The 17,789-nt window shown below is 33.5% G+C and overlaps 2 protein-coding genes across 2 annotated transcripts in view; one reads left to right on the top strand and one right to left on the bottom strand.

Annotated features, from left to right (window-relative positions):
• Nucleotides 1–17,789, bottom strand: part of LOC135846515 (uncharacterized) — a 540,933-nt gene that overhangs the window by 481,705 nt on the left and 41,439 nt on the right. The gene's annotated exons all lie outside the window — the stretch shown is intronic.
• On the top strand, nucleotides 4,916–14,041 carry LOC135846757 (uncharacterized). Its single transcript, XM_065366026.1, has 13 exons — nucleotides 4,916–4,996; nucleotides 8,098–8,257; nucleotides 8,362–8,514; nucleotides 8,624–8,815; nucleotides 8,896–9,081; nucleotides 9,178–9,337; nucleotides 9,416–9,612; nucleotides 12,264–12,392; nucleotides 12,495–12,647; nucleotides 12,767–12,952; nucleotides 13,130–13,321; nucleotides 13,426–13,585; nucleotides 13,709–14,041. Exons 2-13 carry the CDS (start codon nucleotides 8,141–8,143, stop codon nucleotides 13,957–13,959), a joined length of 2,076 nt encoding a protein of 691 aa, XP_065222098.1. The 5' UTR covers nucleotides 4,916–4,996; nucleotides 8,098–8,140; the 3' UTR covers nucleotides 13,960–14,041.

Here is a 17,789-nt window from a genome sequence, read left to right as displayed (position 1 = left end):
TTTTATTCATTTTTTTGTTTCTTCTGAATTTAGAGAATTCATTTCTGCAAAAAAGCCTTTGAAAAAGCCAAAAAAAATGAAACTTTTGGCTAGCTTTTGGCTGGGAGAAAATGAAACTTACCAACTTTTAGCTTTTGGCTTAGTGCGAAAATCTTCTCGGCTTTCAGCTTTTGGCTTTAAGCTTTCGGCTAGCTTTTCATCCCTGATCAAAACTGCTGGCGGTGATAACCGAAACCAGTAGGTAACCGTTTACCAATAACCAGTAAATAACCAAGTACATATTTTAAGAAAATTGTTTAACCAAAAACCAATCAACCAAAAATGATTGCATTTAATGATAACCGTAGTGATCATTTTTTAAATTTTTTAATGCAATTTTTCGTCTATTTTCTGTTTCTACCTTCATTTTCTCATTTCGGAAATTCAACTAATTGAACTCTGATCTGAAATTTGAAACCAGTTATACATATTTTTGTCACATGTGTACATATATCCAAGTATAATTCCGATTTTTTCACTTCAATTCAATCATGTTTGAAAAAAGGAAAAAAATTCTGAAGATCGCAATGTTTTACATTAAAAATAAATGACGAGGAAAAAAAGTGAAAAAACCAAAAACCATTTTAATTGAGATGAAGAACTGTAAGCAAAAAACAATAACCAATCAACATGAAAACGATGACCGAAAACACCCATAACCATTTATTTTACCGCCAACTTGCGATCCTTAACCAATAACCAAAAACGATTAAAATATCAAAACTCCACCCAAAAAAAAAAAAATTGAAAAAATTTGAAATTTCAAACTTTTCTTAGAATTAATTTTGAATGGAACGGTTGATATTGAATGAGGAGGACTTGATTTTTAACAAAGTGTGGAGGTTAAAAATTTTAATCATTATGCCTATAGTTGGTTATACTGGAAGAATTTAAATAATCAACCATTAAGAATTCGAACTAAAAGTTATGTTATTTTCTAGATACAGAAAAGCACACTGAAACTAACACTAGAAAAAAATTCAATCGTGAAGATAATGCAGTCGTCATTATATTTATTCGCTCTAATCTGCGTGCAAATATTAGTACACGGTGCTGTCCTAAACGATGAAGAGTATAATTTACAAAAATGGAATTATTTCAAGGCTAGTAACACTGAAAGTTAATTCCCTCGAAAAATGAAAAAAAAAAAACCAGAAATTGTAATTTTGGACAATTTTAATGTCGCTTATTAGGCTCAGCATAGCAAACAATATGAAACAATGGAAGAAGAAGAACGAAGAAACATACGAGATGGGGTTAAATAAATTTTCAGATTTGGTATGTAGGGAGAAGCACCTCATGATGATAATAAGTAAGTTAATAACCGTTCGATGTTGTTTCAGGAGTAGTATTCTCTAAAGATTCTGAAAATTCTGAAGGACCACACTGTAAGAACGAGAAAGGAACGGCTAATCATGCTATTGTTATAGTTGGCTATGGTTATGATAAAAAATCAAAACTGGATTATTGGTTGGTGAAAAATTCTTGGGGACCGAAGTGGGGGGATGACGGATATTTTAAAATTGCTCGTAATATCAACATGTGCGGTATTGAGAATTTTATTAGTTACCCTACAGAAGTAGAAGGAATATAATATTTTTATAAAAATATAGCTCACTTGGAATAATTATTTGAACAAAGAATAAATCACTGATATGAAAACATACTCGTAAGTGTTTTGTTTTATTTCACACACTTGAATAATCCATACCTAAATAGGGAGTTCGTATGAGTCCTATAATGAATGTAAAAGATCGATCAAAGTTTTGACAATTTTCTTAATCGATCTATCGCAAAAGATCAGAGAGAAAGAAGAGAGAAAGAGATAAAGGAAACAATTTTTCAATTTCTCAATGTGTTTTTCCATTGGGAAGTAGCTCATTTGATTTTATTAAGACCTTAAACTAGCTGAAAAATAATTTTAAAAATCGATAAAAATTGCCTAGGCTGCTGAATATAATTTGAATCAGTCATTTCGAAAACCCCATTCTGAACCTTTTTAAAATTTTTCAGGAAATGAAAAAAACTGTTTGTGCGCTTTATTTTCATGGTATAACAGTAAACTTGTGCAGTAATCGATAGGTGTTATGATTACAAATATTTCTGTACCTTTACCAGAACTTGAAGTTTTGTAGGCTGCGAGCAATTCCATTGTGAAATATGTGGAGTTATGGGGTTTTCGAAATGACTTTTTTTTAAAACCTGAAAAGTGACACGTAATCCTAGAAAATCCAGTAACTACAATACCCAAAATGATTGAGTATGGATTTTCATTCATTTATTGAAGTTATACCTGCAATCTACGACTCAATTAATGTAATGTAATAAAGAAGCAACAAAAATGTTATCCATTTCACGGCATAAATTAAAAAATTGAATTACGTTGATGTTCATGAAATTAATGTTCTTTGTTTGTCTTATAAAAAAATGATTTCAAAAACCCTGTAAATGCAGGAGTTATGGGGTTTTCGAAATGACAAACGCTGAAATATGCACTTTTGAGCTACCTTCCAACTTTATCCGATAGAGCTCGCAAAGCACCATCAGAATCAGTGAAAAACATAAAAACCCCTTAAATGGTGATTTATGGGGTTTTCGAAATGACTGATTCATTTATTGAACAAAAGTAAATTCAAATACTCGAATACGTATCTATATCTATAATTTGAAATTTCTAAAAAAAATGATTCATATTTTTCAAAAAATAAATAATAGATGGATAGAATTGCTGCAAAAAAATCTCGAGTAGGTAATTACTTTTGAATGAAAAAAGTGATAGAATTGCAAAAAAATCTCGAGTAGGTAATTACCTATTATGTACTTTTGAACGAAAAAAATTACTCACCGTTTAACATATGTACTTTCTTGTTTAGTTTACCTACTCTTGAGAATACGAAAGTATTAGGCTCGTATCTAGACCTACATGGATTCAATAATTTCTTCAGAAATTCATCAGTTCACTTACCTGAAACATATAAACAAAATAAATCTTGGTATTAGTACATATATATTTCATATCAAGTTTCGGGGAATTCAAAGGAAAATCAAGAACTCACGCAATCATCGTACAATCATTTGAGCAGATTCAGCACACAAGAAATCAGTATCATACAGGGTGTATTGCAAAAAAAAAAAAAAACTAAAAAATTAAAAAATGTCAGAGGATTTGGGCCAAGTTTAGCTTTATTTCAAGTTCAAAGTCACTCAAATGTCGAGAAAGGATGATAAGTACAAGTTTTCAAAGAGAGGGAATTTTCGGGAATTTTTTTTTCGCTACACCAACTACCAATTATGTAGTTTTGATAAAAATGGCCTAGCTCCATGTATTGTACCCATTGTACCCTGTATTTGAGATTCTGCTGTGTCGAACTGTCGAGTCGACCAACGTCGTTTTCGTCAAAATACAAGACCACTTTTGTAGAGTTCAATTTAAATTACGTAGTTTAAAATTTACAAAGAGTCATTCCATGTCAACTCAACCAACGTTTCGTCACATCATTCGATTTCGCTCAAATTTTTTTTACAATATATACCCATCCAGTAAGTAAGAATCTCGCAATTAGTTTGGTTCCAGACCCCTCAGGGGGCAGGTGGGGGGCTTCGATTATTTTCACATTGTCTCGAGGTACTCAACTTCAGCAGTCCATTCCTCCAAAACTATGATACTTCGATCAAAACTGATTTCACAGTTCGAAAGGGCATTGCATTTAAAACTTTTTAAGCATTTTGAAATTTTCAAAAGTTCAAAGCTGAACTTTCAGATTGAAAGTTCAAATTTAAAAATGACGCTGTAAGTGGGAGCTACCATTTAAAATTAAAAAAAAATTCCATACATGCACCTTTTAATGCTTTATCGAATATTCACGTTTCGAGATGGGATCTCTTAATGTAGGGGGAGCACCCCCACCCCCATTTTTGGGCGAAACATTCGAAAGAAAATCTGGGGCATGTGATATATCGCATTCTATGTTTTTGGTGACGCTGAACACGAATATGACGTCAGATTTTTGATAGGATCCTATCCACGGCCCTCAGGGCCTTCCTAGACGGAGTAAAAGTTCCAAAAAGTGCTTTGTTCGTGCGACACATGGAATAGTATGTTTTTGGTGACGCTGAACACGAATATGACGTCAGAATTTTGATTGGACATCATCCACGACCCCCAACAATTTTTGTTGACTTTCACCTATGGGGGAGGTTCTAGGGCCCATGGGTGAGGTTGATTTAAAAAACGATGGCTATACTCGTGTTCAGCGATATCGAAAACATACTACATATTTCATGTGGCACACGAATGTAACCCTTTTTTTTGGGGTTACCCCCTTTGGGAAGGTGTTGGGGGCCGTCGGGTTAAAATGCTCTTTATGAATAATTGAATACCCTGTAAAGGTACAAAGAAAAGCAAAGAAAAGAGAAAAATATACCAAAGATTGTCGAGGAGAGTTCACCTTTCCACTCAATTGCATTTCTATTCCCCCTCATACCATCCACATCCTCCTCAAAAATGGGTCCCAAAAAGTGATCCATTAAAATGGTACTTTACTGCATAGTATTGTCAATAATGATTAATTGATTATTGATCAAAAAACTTGTACCACTGCCTTTCAAAATATTTCTGCAGTTTCAGAAATGATATCCTTTGACGTTTTGGCACACTTCAATACATATTATGAAATTCACGTATCACATACACGAATACGAAGTAAATTCGGTGTCTCAGAATCGGATGCGTCTGTAGTACATACGCACACCATTCTTCCTTGAATGATTTTGAATCATTCAAGATAAGAAAATGACTCGGAGGTAGGTACCTGAGCCTCATTCGTACGCAATACAGAATATTAAGTATAAAAACAGATGGTAATTTTAATTGACTACACATTCGAAGTTTGTCGGTACAGTTTGAGTTGGTTTAAGCCGTTTTAATTGTGTGTTTAATGTTTATATTCGGATTTTGGTGCGTATTCAAGTAATTTGAATTATCGATAGATTAAGTATATTTCATAACAAAGTTTTAATTTTTTTAAATTTTATTAAGGTATTCTTGCTACCTATCATTTTTTTAAAACCTGCAAATTTATTATAAACTTCTTTGATTCTGTCTCTAATATGTCACCCCATACCGTCCAAAAAAAAAATACATTTTCTTTGATTTTTAAAATTTTCTAATGATTTTTTTACATTCGCGTTTTTATAACAAGATTTCATCTTGAAAATTTAATAACTAAATTTACCAATTTTCGGATTAAAATATAAAATGCGGACATCACAAATTTTCTCTTTCAAACTGCAAAAAGAAAAACCAATATGTTTCAAAATTTTCGTTCATTATTTAAGTTACCCATAGAATGAACATTTTTTCGAAAACAGAAAAATGGGAATTTTGCCGATTGCAAAAAATTTTAATGAAGCTGCCTCATTTCAATTTTACTGTGATGATAAAATTTTCCCCTATGAACTGTAAAAATTTTTGAAAAAAAGGGCACGAAATGCTACGTTAGAAAAAGTTGCGAAGACTTGAATTCATTTTTTTCTTTTGAATATCACAGCCCACGTTTTTCAGTCCAACTTCAGGTATGAACATTTTTGAAATCTGTAACTAATTTTTCTTGAGATCCGACAACCTTGGAAAAGATGAGAGCTCCCAAACGTTGATCAAATCTGAAACGTTTCGATAACCCAGAATTACATTACCTACTCATAATGTTTTTGATGATATTAATCACAAATTTGGGAAACATTTTTAGCTCTAATTCTTTCTACTTATTCTACACTTTCACGATACAAATTCATTTCAGGGATTATTTTTTCAAAGATATCAAAATTATGAAACCAGTCTGGTCATTTCTATAAAATTCATAAAATCATATTTTCTTAATGAATATATATTTTTTTCATCACCCAGAGCATAATTTTAGAGCACAAATACTTCATAATTGAACTTTACAAAAACGTAGAATATCATTTCATATGTAATATCAAGCAGTCCGGTCGGACTGCCCCGCCAAGCAAGAAAAAAAACGAACACAAAAAAAAAACAAAACGATAATACCAAACGTGATGACAGTCCGGCCACTTACTGCTTATATTCCCTGAACAACTAAGCGTATTTTCGATGATGAATTTCTCGCGAATAAAAACACGCACGAATCTGATTTTTTGATATGTTGTTGGCATCAACGAGAGCTTTAATTTGGTATGCTTACAAACTTTCTACGGTAAAAAATGATGTAGATTGGAATACCCAAAGTTGGCATTTTGGGGTAATTTTTGAAATCACTAATCTTCGTGTTAAGAGAAAACTACTGAACCAATTCAAGTCAAATTTCGTACACTGGTGTAAATTAATGAGTTATTTTTAGATACAACGTCAGTTTTGAAAAAAAATTATTTTTGACCCCCTTTTTCTCAATTTTAAAATTTCTATCCCCCCTAAAACACCCCCAAAATGAAAATTTTTCGCGGTACCGTAGAAAAGGGTCATCTACATTATATTCGCCATCATTGTGCAAAATTTCAAGCAAATCGGTTCATTTGGAAAGGCTGTAGCCTTGTCAACGGAAATTTAAGCATGAAATTTCGTGATGAATATTTCCATTTTTCATCCTAAACCACCCAAAAAATGAAAATTGTTAGCTGTAACATAAAAAAGGGTCATCTACATCATATTCACTATCAATGTGCAAAATCTCAACCAAATTGGTTCATTAAAAGAGGCTGTAGCCTTGTCAACGGAAATTTCAGCATGAAAATTCATGAAAATTTCCGTTGACAAGGCTACAGCTTCTCCAAATGAACCGATTTGCTTGAAATTTTGCACAGTTGTATTAAATGTGATGCAGATGACCCTTTTTTATGGTACAGCAAACAATTTTTATTTTTAGGGTGATTGAGGGTGAAAAATGGAAATATTCATGAAATTTCATGCTTAAATTTCCGTTGACAAGGCTACAGCTTCTCCAAATGAACCGATTTGCTTGAAATTTTGCAAAATGATAGCGAATATAATGTAGATGACCCTTTTCTACGGTACAACGAGAAATTTTCATTTTTGGGGGGTTTTATGGGGGAAAGCAACTTTTAAATTGTGAAAAAGGGAGTCAAAAATGATTTTTTTAAATAACAAACGTTATATTTTGAAATAATACCCTAATTTAAATCACTGTACGAAATTTGACTCACATCAGTTCGGTAGTGTTCTTCTAGTGAGAAACTTTGTGATTTAATCAACAAATTATTCTAAAATTGTTGGTGTACCCGAATTCCCATTACTAATTTATAATAATCTACATTATTAAAAAAAAAAAAAAAGTCGTGATATCAATCGAAAATACTTTTAAAAAGCAAAAATTCCGCCAACCAAAAAAAAAAAACTTACCTATAAAAAAACAAAAAGAATTGTCAATAAAAATCTGATATTCTCAACTTCTTGGAGTATGTACCCAAATTCGCATTAACAATTTACAATATGTACACATTTAAAAAAAAAGTCGTGATATCCATCAAAAATACTTTTAAAAAGCAAAATTACCGCCAACCAAAAAAAAAAAAAAAAAAAAAAAAAACTTGCAAAAAGAATTGTCAACAAAAATCTGTTCATTAAGTAACTTTATTGAAAAAATTCATGATATCAAAACATCGCCAAGCAATTTTCATTCAGCAGTTGTGATCAGGAATTGATATGGAATTTCAAATTAATTTGGTACACACTGAAATAAAATATCCATAAGTTTGAGAACTGAATTGAAAAACCGGGCCAAGCGCCGGCGGAATTTATCGGTCCGGTTTTTCAATTCAGTTCTCAAACTTATGGATATTTTATTTCAGTGTGTACCAAATTAATTTGAAATTCCATATCAATTCCTGATCACAACTGCTGAATGAAAATTGCTTGGCGATGTTTTGATATCATGAATTTTTTCAATAAAGTTACTTAATGAACAGATTTTTGTTGACAATTCTTTTTGCAAGTTTTTTTTTTTTTTTTTTTTTTTTTTGGTTGGCGGTAATTTTGCTTTTTAAAAGTATTTTTGATGGTAAATTTTTTCTGTCCAAAAGATCAAGGTGAAAGTTTTTTCAAATCAAACTTTTAAAAAAAATCATGAAGAAATCATTAATTTCCTTGTTCTTATTGATCTGCATCCAAGTAATGGTGTATGAGGCTCTCGGCGCTGTTTTAAAAGAAGAACCAAGCTTGCAGAAATGGAACTCATTCAAGGTAAGGCTAATTAAAATTGAATAATTTTTTCAAAAAATGATAAGGTAATTTTACTTCAACACAAAAACTTAAAATTACCCCCAATTTCATCTTATTTTACTCAGACTCACTTCGGGAAAAAATACAAAACCGAACAAGAAGATAAACAAAGGATGAAAATCTACTTAGATAATATGAATGAAATATCTCAACACAATAAAGTGTTCAAAAAAGGCGAAGAAACGTACGAATTAGAAATAAATCAGTTCTCAGATTTGGTACGTTAGCAATTACCCAGAAAACAAGCATTTTTGATGCATCGCGTGAGCTGACCGCAGATCGAATTCTTCATTTCTTTTTTTCGTTACTTATATGATTTCATTTCAGACCAGTAAAGAGTTTTCTCAGCTATATCCATGTAAAGTTGAAACCAATGTTACCGCAAGTAAGGATTTTTTCGCCAATGAAACATTTGTAGGAGCAGCTGCTGCTCCGAAAGAAAAAGATTGGGTCAAAGAGGGAAAGGTAACTTCGATAAAAGATCAGAGTCAATGTGGCAGTTGTTGGGCTTTCGGAACGGTAAGTTTTCTCAAAGCTTAAAGGAATTTGCTTACTTTCACGTTTTCAAAAAATCACTCTTAAGCTATAATATTTTCCAGATCGGAGCTATAGAATCACATTTCGCCATAGCAACAGGAAAATTACAGGATCTAAGCCCTCAAAATCTGTTAGATTGTACAGGGGGAATCAATAGTTGCAATGGAGGTTACATGAACCAGGCTTACGATTATGTAATAAGAAACAAAGGAGTAGCTACCGAAAAATCGTATCCATACCGTGGCCGAGTAAGACCTAATCCATATTCAAAAATGAACAAATATCGATTGTGAAAATCTCGTAATTTCAAACACAATAATCACCAAATATTTTTTGATTCGCAGAAAGGCCACTGCCAGTACAATTCAAACTCTAGAGGAGCGAGCATCAAAGGATACAAATATGCCAGTTCGAATGAAGAAGCAATCAAACAAGTTGTAGGTACCATTGGGCCAGTTACTATTGGAATTAACTGCGGCGATCTTTTACAACATTATCGATCAGGTACCTTACAATTTTTCTCATCAAAGGCCATTCATGCAATTTGAAACATTCATAATCAACACTCGTACATATTTACAGGAATTTTCAAGCCACGAAATCGTGGATCCAGAGCTGGCCATGCCCTTGTGATAGTGGGCTACGGTAGCGAATCAGGAACTGATTATTGGTTGGTGAAGAATTCTTGGTCGACAACGTGGGGTATGAAAGGATATGGTAAAATTGTTCGCAATCAGAACGCGTGTGGAATTTCTAGAAGTGTCCTTTATCCAATAGGAGTACGCTGATATGAATTTCATTTCTCAACCATGGATTTGTACATACTTGAATAAAGAATACTTGTGTAAGAATAATGTGTTTAATTTCAGCAAAAAGCTGGACATTGATCATTTTCATGATAGCATTGTTTTTTGTTTTTTTGACGTTTGGGTCGATTTCATAACCATAAAAGTGCAATTTCCACGAAACTTTATCAAATGATAAAATGACTCGACCAATTCTGAGTTTCCATACCTATATGAAGACACAATCAGTGAAAAAATTCGAAATCGCATTTTTTCAATTATTAGGTATACAAAATGATAGATGCACAACAATGGCAGGATATGAGAAATCGACATCCTGCTGTGGTTATATATTTGTATATTTCATCAATTTGGAACCTACCTAACCTACCTATTGATTGATTTTCAACGAAAAATATGCGAATACGTACCAGTCAAAACGTTTGCAAAATCACTTATCTAATTATGACTCGTTTCCCGCAAAATTATTGGAAAATTACGTGCATAAAAGGACTGACAGATCATACCAGGTGTGCGCACACAATTCCAAAAATTAGTATAAAAAGCTGATCAAATTTCAATTGGTTATGCAGTTTCTCGTGGAATTTCGAGTGTTTCGATAGTATATTTTGTGATCGTGATTTCGATAGGTAATTAGGTTTGTAACTTTGTACCCGTAATAGATGTTAGACATTAGACAACGTTTTCAATATTATCAATCCTTGTTAAGAAACCTTTTATAATTTTTTTTATACCTGATTTTCAAAATGTATACATTTTATCAACCTTTTTGGTTTCATTGCTCATACCTACGCTTTACAGTCAATTACTTACAAGGGAACCTCTTGAGATGTCACACTCCGATTTGAATAGGACCGCGATTTTCGGAAAGAGCATAGTCTAAAACCCCCAAAACCAAATTTTCAGCTGCCCAAGTTCATTTTTCGATTTTTGGCGAATTTTTGAAAATTCAAATTTGACTGTTTTTTTTTGGCGATTTATGCATTTTTTAAAAAGTAAGTTCTTGATCAGTAAAAATGGTCAAAATAAGTCCCAAAACTAATATTAATTACCCAAATTCAAATTTCACCATTTCCAGCCATTCTGGAGTCTCCAGCGTGATTTTTCAATTTCTCCAGAATTTTGAATTTTCTCCAGGAGGCGTGAATGTGAAGTTGAGCAGCTAAAAATCGAGTTGTGTATTATACTCGACCTGTTTAACGAGTTTATCTACATTTGAGCCGATTTTGGGAGTGACACCTCAAAAGTGGTTTTTTGACCAGCTTGTTTCAAAATTTAAAAATCAAAAGATAACTGTTTGTGAGGAAATTTTTGAAATTTGTGCGAATCGCTATTTTTCTTCAAGCACTAACCCCCGGAATGCAAATTCTACAATTTCCAGCCGTTTTGGAGCGAGAGTGACACCTCAAAAAACCACTCTTGAGGTGTCACTCTCAAAATCGGCTCAAATCTGGATAAACTCGTTAAACAGGTCCAGTATAATATACAACTCGATGTTTAGCTGCCCAACTTTATATTCACGCCTTCTGGAGCAAATTCAAAATTCTGGAGAAATTGAAAATCGCGCTGGAGGCTCCAGAATGGCTGGAAATTGTGAAATTTCGATTTGGGGGGTTAGTTACGGACAAAATACAGCGATTCGCGCAAATTTCAAAAATTTCCTCACAAACGGTTATCTTTTGATTTTTTGAATTTTTAAATTTTGAAACAAGCTGGTCAAAAAACCACTCTCGAGGTGTCACCCCCAAAATCGGCTCAAATGTAGATAAACTCGTTAAACAGGTCGAGTATAATATAGAACTCGATTTTTAGCTGCCCAACTTCATATTCACGCCTCCTGGAGAAAATTCAAAATTCTGGAGAAATTGAAAAATCACGCTGGAGGATCCAGAATGGCTGGAAATGGTAAAATTTGGATTTGGGTAATTAATATTAGTTTTGGGACTTATTTTGACAATTTTTACTGATCAAGTACGTACTTTTAAAAAAAAGCATAAATCGCCAAAAAAAAGTCAATTTTGAATTTTCAAAAATTCGCCAAAAATCGAAAAATGATCTTGGGCAGCTGGAAATGTGGTTTTGGGGGTTTTAGACTATGCTCTTTCCGAAAATCGCGGTCCTGTTCAAATTGGAGTGTGACTGTTAGAGTGTTAGGTATACTTTTAAAAATGAATAAGTACGAAATGAAGACATAAATTAAGCATAGATGAATGTTTTTCAATTCTGTATTTTTTTTTCATAATTAATTAAGCAAAAAGCATTAGACTGATCAGAAAAAACCGAAAAATGTTGATATATCTGAACAATGCGAAGAATTTAAAAAAAAAAAATTTCCAAGGTGTAGGATGAGTTGAAGAGTAAGATGGAAAGATCCAGACAAGTCGAAAATGTCAAAAATGAGTTTTAGGGTCCAAATACTTGAATTTCCTCTGATGAGCGGAAAAATGTAGGTAATCCATTTAGATGTTGAACAATTTTTATTTTTTGTTGTACAAATGGCCTAAAAAATAAAGGAGTTGAGAAAAACGAGATGACACTAAATCTGAGGCAAAAGGGAGAGAATTTTAATATGTATATTAATAACAATAACTACTTAGAATGCGAAAATTTGTCATCCAATTCAGGTTGTTGCAATCATGAATATGATGCAATCGTCCATTTATTTGTGCGTTCTAATCTGCGTGCAAATATTAGTCCACGGTGCCATCCAAAATGACGAAGAGTATAAGTTACAAAAATGGAATTCTTTCAAGGCAAGTTACACATAAGCTTAATTCCTCCCCCGCCCCCACAAAAAATCCACGATGATAAAAAGGGTAGAAATTGTAATCTTGGACAACTTTAATGTCGCTTAGGCTCAGCATAGCAAACAATATGAAACAATGGAAGAAGAGGAACGAAGAATGAAGATCTACCTGGATAATGAGAAAAAAATCGCCGAGCACAATGAACGTTTCGAGAAGGGCGAAGAAACATACGAGATGGGGATAAATAAATTTTCAGATTTGGTATGTAGATGTATCCAATTTACATGAGGCTTCCACGGTGTAGATCCTTCATGGACCGACTGCACTGACAATTTATTTATATGTAGGTATGTTCTCACTCATATACGACTATGTTTCAGACTGATCAAGAGTTCGCCGCGTTATATTTGACAAAAATTGCTATCAATCGAAACATAAGCAAGGATTTTCACATCCTAGAATCATCTGAAAAGGATGCTCCAGATAAGAAAAATTGGGTCAAAGAGGGAAAAGTATCTTCTGTAAAAAATCAGGGTCAATGCAGAAGTTGCTGGGCATTTGCTACAGTAAGTTTTTAAAATGCTACTTGCGCTTAGTGCCACAATCATGTTGACGAATACCTTCAAATAGGCTTCAAAAAGTAGAAGTACCTTATTTTTTTGAATTCCAAGCATCTGTTTTCACCTATCAATTCCATCCACCCCCTCCAAAAAAAACAAAAACTGCATCGGAATGTTTTTCAGGCAGCAACAATAGAATCTCACGTAGCCATTCAGAAGAATTCGGTAGATTTTACAGATCTTAGTCCACAAAACTTGGTAGATTGTGTCAAGAAAAGTTACGGTTGTTGGGGAGGCCACCTCGAATATGCATTTGAATACGTACAGCAAAATGAAGGAATCGCAACAGAAATAAGTTATCCATACGAAGACGAGGTAAAAATCGAGAATTCACGCATCTCATTTTCATTGCGCACATCAAATTCGAGAGCAACCCATCGCACTGATGAAATAATCAATTTGATCATTTTGTTCCACAGCAAGGTGCATGTCGATATGATTCAAATTACAGAGGGGCTACTATTAATGCATACAAATGGGGATATCCAAATAATAGCGACGTCATCAAACTAGCTGTTGGCACCATTGGTCCAGTCGCTGGTAGCCTTAATTCTACAACACTACGCCATTATAATAAAGGTATAAAAGAAGAGATTTTGATTGATATTTTACAGATTTCTAATACATTTTTCAACAAAATAAGATAATGCACCTGATTTGAATTAGATGATATCAAGTAATAACCTTTCCACGTTGTTTCAGGAATAATATTCTCTAAAGATTCTGAAAATTCTGAAGGACCACACTGTAAGAACGAGATAGGAACGGCTGATCATGCTATTGTTATAGTTGGATATAGTTACGATAAAAAATCAAAACTGGATTATTGGTTGGTGAAAAATTCTTGGGGACCGGAATGGGGTGATAAGGGATATTTTAGAATTGCTCGTAATGTTAACATGTGCGGAATTGAGAATTTTATGATTTACCCTACAGGAGTAAAAGGAATATAATGTTTTTTTTAAAAAAATATACATAAGTATGTAGCTCATCTGGAATAATTATTTGAGCAAAGAATAAATCACTGATATGATCACACAATTTTTTGTTTCATTTCACAAAATAGAGAGTTATATGAGTACTATAATGATTTAAAAAAAAAATCAATCAAAGTGTTGACAAGTTTTCTTTATCGATCTTCCTATGTTAAGACTTCAAAAATATCACACAAACAATTACCTACTAATAAGTTGAATTATGATCCCACATATCATTCAAGAATCTCAGGGTAAGAAACGAATAAAAAGTACCTCACTTGATGCCTCAGATAAACTTATTAGCAATTATTTTTGAAAAAAATAGAATGAAAAATGAGTGATTCAATCAATCAAAAGCTTTTTAAAAATCGATGAAGCATGAGACAATTCCTCGATTTTCATTTAGAGCTCATGCGTATCATTTTCAGGAGAAAATTGCATCTCTGCTTTCTTTTTTTGCCACAAAACCATTCTGTTTTTCGCTTAGATTACCGTTTGGTTTTCTGATTTGTTTTGAATCCATTTCGTGAAACTGTGTACAGAGAAACTGTTCGATACTCAAGATAAAATTTGGGTGTCAAACAAAAATCCAGCTCAAGCAATGAACATTATCGCAAAACAGCAGAAAGAGAAAAAGAAAACGATTTTTCAATTGTTCGAGTGTAGATTGAAAATATGAACAACCAGTTAGATTTTATTAAGACATTAAACTACGTACCTAACTTAAAAACAAAAAATTCGTAGAAAAAATCGAGAAAAAAAATTGCCTAGATTACTAAGTATAATTTTCTGGACAAAAATCACTTCATACACTTGTATATACCTAATTATGTGTATTTAAAAATTTCTATTAAAAAAAAAAAAATGATAGAATTTCAAAAAAGTCCAGAGTATCATTTTTGAATGAAAAAAGAGACTGAACCTAACAAATATTTCAATCTCGTCAATAATTTTTCGACATATTTCATCATGCTTGGTGATAAGTTTTTCAACACTACCTACTTTTAAAATCTTTGTGGGGAAGTATTTTTTCCTCAAAAAATTTTCAAATTCAATAATTTTCCACTCCATTGCTTTTATATTTCACTTCATTAAAAGTAAACATTTGAAAAAAAAATTTCATGGTATCTAACGGATTTTTTTGGAAAAAAATCACTACGTTTTCACTATGTTTTTCAACTCAGTGTACAGAAAGCTCTCCACTCACCCCAACCCCCCCACCCCTCTCCACACACAAAAAAAATTAACAAAGTCAAATTTTTCCAGGAGATAAAATAAAGTGTTTTTTCAATTTCAAAATCAACTTTTTTTTCTAATTATACTTGAAGGTTTTTGTTGCGCGTTCGAATTTTTACATTTTTTCACTGTCATTTTGACCAAATTCACAAATTTTTCACTACCTTTACTACCCATTTTTAAAATCACTCCTTTTTTACCTGCACTTTCACTTATAGTTCAGTGGCAAAATGTATTTTTTAAGCAATAAACGGCAAATCATGATAAAGCTATGAAATTTGGTATGATGAACAAGGACACCAAAAGAAAATTTTTGAGCCCGGGAGCCCACCGCCAAGTCCCATAGGAAGGGAAGGAGGGTGATTTGGGGGGTGGGTTCAACCCCCATTTTTCAAAATGGGGCTATCGGCGCGATATTGGTATCAATTCTATATGATTGAACTCCGCTGAGTTCGAAAATACCATTACTTTCAAAATCTGAGGAAGAGGCATGCCTCAAATTTGAGATTTTCTGAGTGAATTTTTTGCATTTATCTCGAAAATACCCCAAAATTACAGTTTTTCTACCCTAGACGACCCGCTGACCTTCCATCGGCATTTTTATGGTCATTTTCGGATTCTACAGGTCAATTACAATGCGAATCGACCATCAATACTTTCGCATACCTCTACCGCGAGTGCACAGAGGGGTCAAAAGGGGTTAAAAATTGACAGTTTTTCGGCATTTTCTTACAAAAATCACGGTTTTTGAACTCTGCACCGGATACAATTGGCGGAAGAAGGTTCTAATGGTGATTTTCGAATTCTACAGATCAAATACTATCGAATAAGGCTCAGAGTCACTTTTTACACCCCTCCAGGGAGGGAAGAGAGGCGGTCAAATTTGACTCTCATCTTGCTTATGTTGAATTAATTTTAGAAATGTAGGTAATTAATATAAGTATACATTTGCTTACCATCGTGATAATAATGTTTGTATCGATGTTTTTCGTACCGCCGAACCCAAATTTTCAATTATTTTTTCGATTCCAGCCCCCCGGGGGAGGGGGCACCATATGAGGGGTGGGTCCATTTTTCACGAAAAATCGACATGCATATCAAAATGTAGGTTTTTGAAATCAGCGTCCTCCAAAACTTACATTTTGATATACAAATTGATTTTTTGTAAAAAATGTCATTCCCCACCCCTTGAACGCAGTATCATCCCCTTGGCTTGGACCCAAATGAAAAATCGATAGCATTTTTGAAATCAGCGCCCTCAAAAACCTACATTTTGATATGCATGTCGATTTTTCGTGAAAAATGGACCCACCCCTCATATGGTGCCCCCTCCCCCGGGGGGCTGGAATCGAAAAAATAATTGAAAATTTGGGTTCGGCGGTACGAAAAACATCGATACAAACATTATTATCACGATGGTAAGCAAATGTATACTTATATTAATTACCTACATTTCTAAAATTAATTCAACATAAGCAAGATGAGAGTCAAATTTGACCGCCTCTCTTCCCTCCCTGGAGGGGTGTAAAAAGTGACTCTGAGCCTTATTCGATAGTATTTGATCTGTAGAATTCGAAAATCACCATTAGAACCTTCTTCCGCCAATTGTATCCGGTGCAGAGTTCAAAAACCGTGATTTTTGTAAGAAAATGCCGAAAAACTGTCAATTTTTAACCCCTTTTGACCCCTCTGTGCACTCGCGGTAGAGGTATGCGAAAGTATTGATGGTCGATTCGCATTGTAATTGACCTGTAGAATCCGAAAATGACCATAAAAATGCCGATGGAAGGTCAGCGGGTCGTCTAGGGTAGAAAAACTGTAATTTTGGGGTATTTTCGAGATAAATGCAAAAAATTCACTCAGAAAATCTCAAATTTGAGGCATGCCTCTTCCTCAGATTTTGAAAGTAATGGTATTTTCGAACTCAGCGGAGTTCAATCATATAGAATTGATACCAATATCGCGCCGATAGCCCCATTTTGAAAAATGGGGGTTGAACCCACCCCCCAAATCACCCTCCTTCCCTTCCTATGGGACTTGGCGGTGGGCTCCCGGGCTCAAAAATTTTCTTTTGGTGTCCTTGTTCATCATACCAAATTTCATAGCTTTATCATGATTTGCCGCTTACTTACAGTTTGCCACTGAACTATTATACCTGTTAGACACCATGATTTTAAAAGTTTGAAAATGTAATCTTTTAAATACCTATTTAAATAATTTTTTTTGTGCACTGTTAATAATTTTAAGCATCGCTTCATTTCCAATTTCCAATACCTAAATAAAGATAAATTTGAACCATGGGTTCCCAAGGTGATAAATTTCATGCAGAATACGCCTCCCACTTCCTACAAACATACGTTCAGTGTTTTTTCTCCTCCATGGTGCAAACATATCGAAATCTGAGATCATTTTTAGAGTTAGAAACGAAGAAAAAAATTTACAGATCCCTAAAATAAAATTTTTATGTGATTAAAAATTTGAAAAAACTCGATTTCAAAGTCAACAATTGCATTAATGTTTCCAAATTCGTGATTCAATGAGTCAAATAAGTAATCCTTTATCAGACATCT

Source organism: Planococcus citri, chromosome 5 (genome assembly GCF_950023065.1).
Source record: "Planococcus citri chromosome 5, ihPlaCitr1.1, whole genome shotgun sequence".
NCBI lineage: Eukaryota > Metazoa > Arthropoda > Insecta > Hemiptera > Pseudococcidae > Planococcus > Planococcus citri.
Note: the sequence above shows the minus strand (reverse complement) of the source record. Positions and strands in the feature narration are given on the sequence as shown.

Coding starts and splice junctions, on each gene's coding strand:
- LOC135846757 (XM_065366026.1), top strand. CDS start 8,141: ATGAAGAAATCATTAATTTCCTTGTTCTTATTGATCTGCATCCAAGTA. Junction 8,816..8,895: donor GTTGTTGGGCTTTCGGAACG/GTAAGTTTTCTC, acceptor AATATTTTCCAG/ATCGGAGCTATAGAATCACA. Junction 12,648..12,766: donor TAAATAAATTTTCAGATTTG/GTATGTAGATGT, acceptor ACTATGTTTCAG/ACTGATCAAGAGTTCGCCGC.